Source organism: Pollachius pollachius (genome assembly GCF_949987615.1).
Source record: "Pollachius pollachius genome assembly, chromosome: 2".
Taxonomy (NCBI): Eukaryota; Metazoa; Chordata; class Actinopteri; order Gadiformes; family Gadidae; genus Pollachius; species Pollachius pollachius.
In genome coordinates, this window is record NC_136935.1 from 31,715,176 (window position 1) to 31,727,675 (window position 12,500).

Below are 12,500 nucleotides of genomic sequence, written 5' to 3' on the forward strand. Positions count from 1 at the left end.
CTTCATTCCTCTCTCTCTCTGACACACATGCACTTCAACCAGCAAACAGAAAACCTTTCCAGTGTTGATTTATTAGGTCAGACTCAAAGGCTACAAAACAATAGTTTCAACAGTTTTTCCCTACCACATAGATTGAATTTCTAGCAGGTCCTTTGTTTCATCTCCCTCCTACAACGGCGATAGAACTAGTTATGTTTAATCTAACTGTGTTTACACATGCATTACACGGTGCTAAAAAAACAAAACAGGAAACACAGCAACCATATGCTTGTGGTTTTCTCTTAATGACTTAATTCTCAGAGATTTTGTTTGGATTCTGATTGGAAATATTCTACATGTACAGCGCAGCAACATTAAGCCCCGGCAACGCATGCAGAAAAACAGTCCTTTATTCCCCCGTCCTCCCCCGGTGCTCTGATGACAGACATGTCTAATGATAACATTTGTAGATGAAAAGCGGAAAACAGCGCAGCAATCCACAAATAATTGGCGAGCGCAGATCCAGAGGTTGACGGAGAGAGGGAGAGAGAGAGAGAGGGAGAGAGAGAGAGAGAGAGAGAGAGAGAGAGAGACAGAGAGAGACAGAGAGAGACAGAGAGAGAGCTAGAGCGAGAGTGAGAGAAAACACCATATACAGACTAAGTTAGGCCTATTCGGCTGGCAGGATCAAGGCTAATGAAAGCGTTGTTACATAGTGTCAGCTTTCACCACAAGAGCGCATTTACATGAGGCGTTCTTATGTTCAGCCCCGACCACACTATGTGTTCATTAAACAGACGTGGCCCGGCCCGGGCTCCACTCAGACCTGTGTGCTCCAGCGTCTACATCCATACGGGCAGTATAGCAAGAGGCATCAACAACATCAATCACAGCGCTACATCCCATCAGCTTCTCTGTTGCCTGATCGCTCTGATCTCAGGGTCTCAGTCCCCCGGCGGGGCCCCCTTCTGGAGCTCCTCGTTGTCGGCCACCGTTTTTCCATTTGGTCCTTATGGTCAACGACACCCCGACCCCCAGGGCCAGGGCCAAGGTCAGATGGAGCAGGTAGACCAACACCTGGAGGCAGGTGAGGGCCAGGGCCCCCCAGAAGCAGAGCAGAGCCCAGGGGCCCGCCAGCAGCAGCAGGAGGCTCTGGTGGAGGGCCGTCAGGACCAGCGCCGGGGCGGCCAGGAGGAGCTGGGCAAGAACAGAGGTCAGCCACGAGTAGAGGGACAGAGGAGCCAGGAGGAGGAGCAAGGCCGTCCCGGGAGATGCCTGTCCAGAATGAAGAGAGAGAGAGAGAGAGAGCGGAGAAGCAGATTCAAAGGAGATGACGCTCTTGTTATCCGTTTACGTCACGCGCAGGGCTCAAGTAGCTGGTAACTCGATACTATACTCTAGTTACGAATGATTTTTTTTTCCCTTTAGGGTGATCCATCGCACAGAATAATAAGTGTGTGCAAAGTGTACAAACCACTTTATTTTCAGCCGTGTTACTTTACTGGAACTTATTGGGTTGTGTTAAAATATCCAGCACTGCTCAAAACCTTGGTTCCTACTCATCATAATAAACACAGAAGAAGACCTAAAATCGACTGAAGTTTCTACCAAGCGACGCTGGCTGACTATTGTCCCCAAGGGCTTTCCGTAGGTTTACAATGAAGTTCTACCATAAGTTGAGTTGGGCCACAAGTGGATCTGACAGGCTTTGTTTTTTAAGCGTTTTTCCAATAAAGCATGTGTTTTATCCAATTAAACTGTTTCATCATTTAAGTCAAACATTGTTTTTGGGATTGTTTGGCTGCAATACCACCCAGTTAGACATTACTCCACATCCACCTAATAAACTGTTGGGCTCTGGAGCCCCGAAGCGTCTTGTCCTTACCTCGCATGGAGGCGTGGGCGCTGTCTGTGCACGGCCAAGCCCTGAGGAGCATGGGTTAACGCATGGTGGGTAAACACATGGTGAGCAACCAAACAGAGATAATAAAGAGGACAGAAGTGCAACACTTTTGATGTGGCATAAACATTCAAACGGTCTAGGTTGATCTAAAAAAAACAAATCTAAACTCACATAGGAAGAGAAGAGCCATCGCAGCCCACAGCAGAAACCTCGCGGTCAAGCCGTCTTCTATTCCTGAATGCGTTGCAAACAAAATAGCAAAACAACCTCATTGTCATTGGGCTCCTTAGAAGCACTCAAACATGTCTGTTTTTTTAATTCCTGTTTAATTAACAAAGTCCACTCACTCCGTTCCTCCCTCCAGGCTGGGGGAGGGCCCATGGTGCAACGGGTGATTCTCGGGGGGGTGGGGTTGGTCCAGGGGCTGGGGGTCCGACTGTACCGCTCACAAATCCTCAGACCTAGGTTTTTTGTTTTTAGTAAGGTACGCAAGGCCAATTCCAACAAAGCAGTGAATTGTTCCTACCAACAAAATAAATGTTGTACAGTCAGTGTTAAAGCAAACAAAAGCTTCTCTGTCCTCTTACTAAACGATACGACAGGTTTACAAAAACAGTAATAGACGCTCTTTAATCATTTGATCTGATGTTTCGTAGGTTATAGGAAAGGACTCTTCCACCACAGCCCCCCAACTGGCCCCCGTAGGCCATGCATACGAATAATACGCTGAGTATACATATCATCATTATTGTACATAATCATATGTTTCACTGTTCACGTGAAAATAGTAAATGCAAAGCCATCAGCCCCAGTAAATGTTTGTTCCTTTTAATAAACGTAAACTAAATTGAAGCTGATTGATATATATTGATATTATAATAATTCTTGTAATTCAGTAATTGCTTTTGGTTTTGGGGTACAGCATATGCCAACCTAACATTTTCAGTGGCCCATCTGGCCGCCCTGATGAAACATTTCTGGGGGCGCCACTGGTCTTCATGGGTAACACGAGGTCGAGGGCGGATTCCATCTGTCTTTTTCACCGGCACTATTCTTATTGGAAATGGCAGAATATTTGCATCCTAACTGATTTATTCCCTGTTTCGTGGCCTTTGTCTGTTGCGTGCATGATGTCAAAGGACCTTTAAGTTAGCAATCTGATTTTACGAGCGATTGAATTAGAATGCTCCGAAAGTGCCTGTACTTGTAGAACCTACCACTACCCATCGAGAAGGGACTTATTGGGGCGTAAAAATGGCCTCTGGATTTAATTGAGTCCATAGAGATTGGGCACCCCCTGTAAAAACTTGAATAATGAACTTTTACATCAGTTTGAGAGAGCGCTACAATGTCAATAGTACGTCTTCGTCTGCCTGGTTCGGACCCAAGGCCCAACCAGGAAGACGATGGAACTGTGATAGCTCAGTGTGAGTTTTGTCTACGTTTCGTGTACTTCTTCAAAGACAGAAAATGGGCTCTCCAAGCCAATGTTACCACCATCTTCACAACATGTGTAGAAATTATAAATGTGCTATTTGTGATCAAATGGAACTGTCTTGAACATTTATTCTTCTATGAAAGCTGCCCAGGTGACGCTCTGAGAGAGAACGGGAGGCTGGTGTGACAGTAGGCGTAGCATGACCAAGTGCAGAGACTATGACAGGTGCGGCAATCCAGCTGTGCACAATACTGTTCAGGCTAACATATATTGAAGAGTTGTTCTATGCAAATGAGCTTCTTCCCCTGTAGGCATGCAACATTACAATGACCGGATGCAAGCAGTGACTCTACACCTAAATGAAAGCGTGAGAATATATTTATGAACTGCATGGGTGGTGGGCAGTGGTGTCCCTGGACGGTCCTCAGTACCAGTCTGACTCTGTTAATAAGGAAATCTATTATGATAGCCAAGGGTCAATTGATAAGTTTAACTATTATGAGATTTCCCAGCATTACAGTAAAAGGCTAATTGTTTCTCACACATAAGCTGTAAAGTACAAATGTGAATTAATTAAAAGAAAGGATGTGGAACAATGGTATTTGAAGATTAATAATATTGTAAATAAAGCAATACATTAGTCAAATGAATTAGTATGGAGACAGAACTGTAGGCTGTGATGTGTTGAAGATCGTCTGATTCAAGAGTAGCTTACCTCAAATACTCCATTTGCGCTGAAATTCCTTCACATGTTTTTTGCTGCTCTCTGTGCACTATGTGAGCTCGCTGCGTCCCTCCCAACGCTGGAACCAAAGCTACGCCCTTTAGACTCTTAATCCTCTTGTGCGAGCAGGCTGAGCCTTGTGCACTTAATTCAGCCTGAACAGAATCATTGTTGGACTTTGATTTTTAGGTACAAGGTTTTACAAAACAGCCATGAAACAAAGATGTTTCAATTAGTTATGTAGAGCCATGCTGTCCTACATGGGAAGACATAAATGGACTACGTTGATAATATCGTGTGGACATATACCAATATGTTGACAGACATTATGGGATGTCTGGTTCCAGTAGCAGCCACACAAATGGAGAACATCATAGTGCATGCGATACTGGGACCATGAGGAGAAAAGAAGAAAAGAAGACAATGACAATGAAACAGAGAGAGAGAGAGAGAGAGAGAGAGAGAGAGAGAGAGAGAGAGAGAGAGAGAGAGAGAGAGAGAGAGAGAGAGAAAGAGAGCAAGAAAAGGAGGGGGAAGCGAGAGCCTATTATGCATAAGACAGGTGACAGGTGGTGTCTGGTCCAGCTGTGGCACTCACACACACAAAGCGAGGACACATGTGTGATCTCCCCACCCGCCCGCAGCAGGAGGCTGGTGGCTGGACTGACGGCGAGGTGGACTTGAAAGAGGTTGTCCCAACACTTGTCCCACCAACCTTCACCCCCATCACAGAGCCCCATCGCCCTCTCAGCCTCCATTAACGCTGCACCCCACCCCTGCATCATCATAGCCTAAACCTGCCATTACCCTTCTCTGCCCTGCTGGGATGCCGAGGAGACCCTGCTGTGGGAGCCCCATCATAGCTCCAGCGTTATGAGAGAAAACAACAGTCGACTTATTGACCTGGTTGTTCTCTACTGTTAGAGCCTTTCCACTGCCTGAGGGCAACAGTTTGTTGTGCTTATTGTCTAGAAGGTAATGATCCCCCATGGTTATATTGGTATTCCGTCAACATAACCATTTCCCTCCTACAGACGCTTCCACCATAATGATCAGCATGCACCATTTTACAGCGCCACATCATATTTCATTCAACACCTCGCTGTGAGTGATTGACGATAGTTGCCCTTTTTCCAAACTTAAACAGAAATTGTTTATTCATTGTCATATTATTAAATTAAGCTACGGTAAGGATTTGCAGGAAAACAAGCTTTGTACTCAAAGCATTTCATAGATTATTGATGCTTTTCTACATGACAAATCAGCATAAACTGTTCCTTGAAAACTCAGCAAACAATTAGTTCCATCCAAAGCTGACTAAGCAAATTCATACTCAGTATGAGAACCAACACTGTAAGTGCCCATGCAAAATTAAATAACGGATGGCAGCTTTATCAGGGCAGTCATCACTTTTGGTTTGAATAATCAGTGCAATCAAAACATCATTCTTGTTTATTGTGTAAGACAATATAGTCTCGGTAGAGGTCAGAAAGAGGTGGACCCCTTAGTTCACGACAAACTTGCATCCGAATATCAGTAATAGTTCAGAGAATACAGCAAACTGTGTTGCATTAAAGACTATTAAAACTATTTATTATTGAAAAACTATCCCTAATAAATCTGTCAGACACTCAGAAAAGGATTGAGCAAGTTAAAGAGGCAATTCTGACATTACATGACAAACTAACAAAAGTTCAGTAACATATGTACATGAATTTAAACACAGAGCAATGAAGGTTAATAAGTAAAGCGCTTGTGTTTCTATAGTGTTATCCAATAAGGCTTCATGCCTAGAGGGGAAACGCTAGGCAATGGAAATATGGAAACATGCATCTAGAATGCAAACACAGACACACACACATCCATTAATTCACACTCTCGCACAGTCATACACAACATTGACTAAGTATGCAATTACTATGAAGATGGACAGGTTAACCCAAATCCTCTCCCATGTAAAACAGGATGTACAACTGCACCGGAAGTACCGTCCTCCTGCATTCTATGTAACCGGTATCATTTGCAGGATTCGCTAGTGGAGAGACAATGTTCAGGTTCCCTCATTAGAAACCAGCGGAGACAGAGAGCCCGCCAGCCGCACGCTGGCAGCCAGTGAGAACGACGGGCCATCGATCTCATCTCCTACACAACCCGTCGGGGGGGGGGGGGGGGGGGGGGCGCGGGGCACCGCGGCCGGTCGGACCCTCCTCTCAGATCCTGCAGGCGGAGAGGATGTCCTCCACCAGGTGTTTGTAGACCCAGGCGTCCCCCTTCAGCCTCTGGCGACGGATGCCCACCACCTCGGGCCTCAGCAGCAGACACACCTCCAGCTCGAAGGCCATGGTGACCTTGCCGTAGTCCCCGTGGGTTCGGCACTTCAGGCTGTATCTGGGGACGCAGAGGGGGGGGGCGGCGTTTGGACAAAGACAGAGCTACGGTCCTGAAACTACAACGGACAATGGGTCCCGTCTCTATAGGGGTCTGGTTTTAGACATTTTAGATATTAGGAAATTGTTTCCGGTTACTTTTGCCGAGCAGCTTTCCATCTCAATGGGACTTCCTTGTGACAACAAAGATTGAATAACGGTTAAACGGTAACCCGTCTCAGGGTAAAAGGTGTTGGTCGGTTTGCATTCCTACCCTTTCTGATTGAAGTCCACGTTTTTCAAGGGCAGGATGGAGAGAATCTGGTTGAGGACCTGGTCGGGGTTGGTCTGACTGGTGAGAGTCACGTTGTACTGGGCCTAAGCACACAACAGGTTATATTAAACCTCTCCCAGGAGTCCAGGTGTGAGTGAGTGAGTGAGTTGTAGTGTCCGGACCTTGATCTTGCGCGGACCGTCCCGCAGGCCGCGCCTCTTGCTGGGGGTGAGCATGGTGATGACCTTGTCCAGGCCCCTCTCCAGAGAACCAAACACCTTCCCCGCCTTCTTCCTCTGCCCGCTGTCCCTCGTACCGGCCAGGTCCAGAGAGCGGGACCTGAGATGGGCGGGACGACATGCATGTCACTCCTAGCAAAAAGCCTCTGATGATGGGCTCAACATTCCCTTTCCTGGTAACTCCACATAATGCTTAGTTTACCATCAACCATCACTATATTGATCCTGGAGCCGGTTCAATATTTTTTTCCAGTGAAGGTTTCTAAAGCCAGAAGTGTGTGACCTCCTCTCCTCTAGCAACCTCACCTCCTCTCAGGGCTGAAGGCCAGGAGGTCCATGGGGGGCTCCTGGGGGTCCACAGCCTTCTTCTTGCTCTGCTCTTTACTGGCACTGCCTCCACCTGCAGAACACACACACACACACACACACACACACACACAGATCAATGACAGAGTGGGTACCTTGGTCAGTAGACACCCTCAGTATCCCAAACAACCACCTCTTCCTGAATCACACACGCTGACACCGGGACGTGCCTATAGAGCCTCGGCGCAGCGGCGAGAGAACACATGTCACTGTGGGCCATGGGGGACTCGGAGCGCAGGAGGAGAGAGACAACCACACCTGTCACGCCACACGCCCAGGGACACACACACACACACACACACGCACGGCCCCTGGTGGGCATGTGTGTGCGTGGGCGTGTGAAGAGGCCTGTCAAAAGGCAGCTCCGCTCTACCTTAACACTATAGGAGCCCCTGAGAAGACCAATCCATTTGAGACTAGATCAAATCCCACAATACATTACATCACCGTCCTTAACCCCGGCGCGATCATATTCTCTTCAACAGCAAGCTCACAGCTGGCGTTTAAATCCATAGAAACTGCTGCATGTGCGAGAGCGAGAATTCCCATTTTCAAATTACGAACACTTGAATAATTCCCTGGTCATACGAGTGATGTTCATTTACCGATAGCGCCATGGAATAAGCCTCTTCCCTTGGCCGTGCATGCGTGTGCTCGTACACACTTTAGATGTGGACTAATGACAGCTAAATCGTGGGTACAGCAAGTGGCTTTTTTTCTTTTTTCTAACAGCCGATAAATGGGTTTATTAACAACACAGCAGACAATTTATTTGCAAATGTGTGTCATGTGGATGTGGCACTTATGATTATGAGGATCACATGAGAGAGAGTTAGAGTGAGAGTGAGAGTGAGAGTGAGAGAGAGAGAGGGCAGTCGAGAGAGGGCAAGTGAAAGATAAATTGTCATGCAGGTGGAGAGCATACTTCAAGCAGTCGTTTAAGACAACAGGACTTTGTAATTGCTCCCTGCACTAGAATGGGATGACCCGCCCAGCACACTGTGTACATTCCAGTGCTGATGCTGGGGGGTGTTGTTGTGACTGTGGGTTAAACCACCCTCACCATTTGGAGTCAGAGGATTGGTTTTGGCGCCCTTGCCCTTGTGAGTGGGCGTGGTCAGCCCGGTCCTCGGGCCGCGGGCGCTCTTCTTGCTGGACGCGGGGGTGGGCGGGGCAGGCAGCGTGAAGATGTCCACGTCCCTCTGCTGCTGCACGGCCATGTTCTCCTTGTTTGGCTCCCGCTCGCGGCCCCGCCCCTCCTGAGGACGCCGCGCCGTGATTGGCTGCTTCCTCTGCGGCGTGGGGCTGCAGACCCACCGCTTCTCGGCAGGGGGAGAGAACTGCCTCTGTAGAAGCACAGACACGGTGTCACGTGGTGGGCTTACACACACACACACACACGCCTCAACAGTCTTCACCAGGGTGCTTCCTTTACATTCAAACTGCAGTTCGATTAACACACTCCTACAGAACACATACAGTCTCCCTCTCTCCCCCTCCCCACAGACCGCGTCTCTCATGATGATGACGGCGGCGTTCTGGGCTCCGTCCGGTTGACCTCTGACCCCCTGGGGCGAGCGACGTCCAGAGGGAACCCAGGGGCACTCGTCGTCGTAGTCGGAGAGGAACTCCAGCGAGCCCATGGGCACGGCGTCCTCGTCCTCGCTGAACTGCAGCGCCTGCTTGGTCTTTGTTAAAAACGCGCCGTGTTAAAAACTGGTCAGACACATATTGACGTTAAAAGTCAAACAAGAATAACTATTTTGAAAGTATCCAGTTAGAAATTTTAATGCAAAAAAACAACCGATAGATGTAAACAGAAAAAATATAGATTCAAAGAAAAACATCCCAATCGAGCGGTAGCAGTATCGGGAGCAGGGGGGTTGAGAGGGTTCTGACCTGCGTGCCCTGGTGCAGTGGGGAACAGCAATAGGGGTCATAGACAGGCTGCTCCAGGCGCAGGCGGACAGGCCGGCCTCTACGCTTCTTAGCCAGCAGCAGCAGGTAGGTGGCTGTGGTGTGGTCGTAACGCCACTACACACACACACACACACACACACACACACACACACACACACACACACACACAAAAACAAACATCAATTATTAGTGCAGTACAAAAATAAAATAATAAAGACTACTTAATGGTTACGATAGAATAAAGATACATTCTATTTCCATCATACACGCAGTGCGCCCCTTAACTAAACAGTAGGAGCTGTAAAGTCCAAGGAATATAACTAGAGCCTTCAAGTGGAGAAGAATTGGGATGCATGTGCACGCACACAAACACACACAAACAAACACACACACCTCCTTCACCAGGCGAGTGGTGCTCTCCCGGGAGCGCCTCAGACTCACGGCCATCTCAGTGATGCAGTCCTCATCTATGTAGCCCAGCTAGAGGACAGAGGCACATTCATTCACTCAATGCATTTAATGTACAATAACACCAGGAGTCTACAGAGAGCCAGGAACATGTACACTAGCTCATCAAGTTCAGGTAGAAGTCACAGCTGTTTGACCGTCAACAAGGAAATTTGATGAAAGGATGATGGTGATTCGAGCGATTGATAATTTTGAGAAGGTTAGAGTGCTTTTAGTCAAAACTACAATGCATCATAAATGGCAGTATTTTGTTTAATGAGGGTCTGTGTGCATGTGTACCGGCTGTTTGCTGTGCCACTCCACAGGGCTGTTGTACTCCTTCAACACCCACGGGTGGTCCAGCAGCTGCCGAACAGTCAGACGACGCTTGGGCTCCACCTACAGGCAGCACGGTGAAAGGACAACCGGAGAAATGTAACAATCAAATAGAAATCAGAAAAAAAATTATATCAAGGAAGTCTCAATGGACCAAATATAGTGATATATATATATCTTTAAATATATATAGACTAATTTTAACAAGAAATGCAATAAAAATTGGAAAATGCATTGCAGAGAAAAAAAGCTAAGCCATTTCAATGAAGGACAATGTGTGTACCTGCAACATCTGGTTGAGCAGCAGGACACTGCCAGGCGACAACCAATGAGGATTATCATATTTACCCCTCTGAAGGAAAAGTAAAACATCCACACAGCAGAAATCAGACAAATAAAAACCAAAAGTTTAAATTGTTGTGCATTATGTGACAGACGACACTCATATTCTCACTCAATGAATGAACTCATTTGCAACGGGAAAAACAATGACACCCGGATGTAAGGGTAGAGTGTAAAGGGGCTCCACACCGTGATCTTTCTGTAGAGGACCATGCAGTTGTCGTCGTCAAAGGGCAGGTATCCACAGAGGAGGGCGAAGAGCAGCACCCCCATGCTCCACACGTCCGCCTGGGGGGGGGGGGGGGGGGGGGGGGGACACCACATATCAGCCCAGAGAGACAGGGGCGCACCACCCACAGCTATGTACTGTTCAGCGGTCACAAGGAGTAGGTAGTGGTTAAACCTTTTGCTCAATGATCAAGTCAAGACTATTTGAATTGTATAGCCCTTAATCAGTTACAGTCTCAAAGGGATTTTGAGATGCCAATAAGTAAGCTGCAGACATTTGGGGACCAAACCGAGTACCTTTTATCAAGGATATGAGGACTGCTTGTGCAAATGGATACAAGCCAAAAGTCCAGTCTATTCTATTTGTACAGCACATGTTAAATCTGAACTCTGCATCCACTCCTCTAATCAAGTGGTAGGAATGTATGGGCAGCAGCCAGATCTCCCTCTATCTGTGTGTGCAGGTCTCTCTCTCTCTCTCTCCCCCTCTCCCTCTCCCTCTCCCCTTCCCTCCCTCCCCCCCCCCTCTCTCTCCCTCTCCCCCCCCCCCCCCCCTCTCCCTCTCACCTCTGAGCCGATGTAAGTCTTGCCCTGGATGAGTTCAGGAGCAGCGTAGGCAGGGCTCCCACAGCAGGTCATGAGTTCATATCCCAGACCTCCCTGCAGCACCAGGGAGCACAACAACAGACAAAGGAGGAAATAAAGAAATAGGATATTAACACCAACGCTGTCAACTAAGCTATTGATACTAGATTAGGAGACTAAATGGGCTTTTTTTTTTTTCAAACAGCATATTGTTTGATTAAATGGTCCCCTAAATTGACCCTATAAACATTTGTGTATGTTTATAGGAAAGAAATACCTATAATGGAACAAATAAAGAAACAAATAAGCAGTAGGAAGCGGCACGCAACCTTTCAACAGACATCTATCTGACCTTCAAAGGGGCTGGAGTGGGAAGGATACCTTGGGTTTGGCACAAAGACCAAAGTCTATGAGCTTCAGGTTGTGGTCCGCGTCTATCAAGAGGTTCTCCTGTGAGAAGAGAGATCTACGCATCAGCCCAAACATACAAACCCAGAGGTGTGTGGGCTTGTGTGTATAATCTTATTAACTTCCGTTGCGCATAATGCATTGCCCCAAATTTTGGCAACATTTTTGTAAAGGAAATATTACACATTTCTAATAATAACAACAAAACTACACTAACAACTAGGCAATAGAGCATGGTTCAAAACAAAATAGAATAGGCTCATAAAGTTAGTCTGTAAGATCGTTTAATGGACTTTGTATGAGGGATCATGGTTATAGTTAGTCTTCTTTTCATCGCTTACAGTAGGTGCACCACAGATTGAAACAGGGCAGCTGCCTTTACCGGTTTGAGGTCCCTGTGTGCGTAGCCCTGGCTGTGTACATAGGCCAGGGCAGAGACTATCTGTCGGAAAAACACCCTGGTCTCCTCCTCCGACAGACGGTCCTTGGCGATGATGTAATCGAACAGCTCTCCACCTGGACAGTACTGACAAGATACAAAGATAAAACGTCAGATAGGCCAGGACAGAATGGAAACGCTTTGTACTGAAGAATGAGTGTGCATCCATGTTCACCTCCAGCACTATGAATATCTTGGAGGTCGTCTCTATCACTTGGTACAGACGACAGACATGCTGGTGGCTCAGGTTCTTCATGGCCTCGATCTCAACCTGCACCCTGGGCAGGTCCTCCTGAATCACGGGACCAGAGACCGGGAAAGAAACAAGTCAGGAGACAAGTCATCACTGCAATATTGATTCACGCCTGAACAAGGCTATGAAGTGTATCATTTTGAAGCGGAAAGCTCAATCTTTAGTGGCTAGGACAGAATGGGTAGAGCTTACCCCTAGTTCTTTCTTGTTCATGATTTTGATGGCGACCTTCTCTCCCGTCAGCAGATGTCGC

General features: G+C 47.2%; 1 protein-coding gene across 2 annotated transcripts in view; it reads right to left on the bottom strand.

Moving 5' to 3' along the window:
* Positions 1-6,229: 6,229 nt before the first annotated feature.
* melk (maternal embryonic leucine zipper kinase) overlaps positions 6,230-12,500 on the bottom strand; it is a 6,867-nt gene continuing 596 nt past the window's right edge. For both annotated transcript variants that reach the window (XM_079728826.1, XM_079728827.1), the window contains exons 3-18: positions 12,440-12,500; positions 12,170-12,286; positions 11,938-12,081; positions 11,529-11,597; positions 11,130-11,222; positions 10,524-10,622; positions 10,276-10,344; positions 9,957-10,055; positions 9,603-9,689; positions 9,189-9,323; positions 8,798-8,977; positions 8,353-8,635; positions 7,230-7,323; positions 6,867-7,023; positions 6,685-6,788; positions 6,230-6,432 (exon numbers count right to left, since the gene is read on the bottom strand). The exon at positions 12,440-12,500 is cut by the window's right edge and continues 25 nt beyond it. In XM_079728826.1, the coding sequence (XP_079584952.1) occupies positions 6,255-6,432; positions 6,685-6,788; positions 6,867-7,023; positions 7,230-7,323; positions 8,353-8,635; positions 8,798-8,977; positions 9,189-9,323; positions 9,603-9,689; positions 9,957-10,055; positions 10,276-10,344; positions 10,524-10,622; positions 11,130-11,222; positions 11,529-11,597; positions 11,938-12,081; positions 12,170-12,286; positions 12,440-12,500 (1,969 nt within the window). In that variant the 3' untranslated portion in view covers positions 6,230-6,254. The remainder of the gene's footprint in view (positions 6,433-6,684; positions 6,789-6,866; positions 7,024-7,229; positions 7,324-8,352; positions 8,636-8,797; positions 8,978-9,188; positions 9,324-9,602; positions 9,690-9,956; positions 10,056-10,275; positions 10,345-10,523; positions 10,623-11,129; positions 11,223-11,528; positions 11,598-11,937; positions 12,082-12,169; positions 12,287-12,439) is intronic.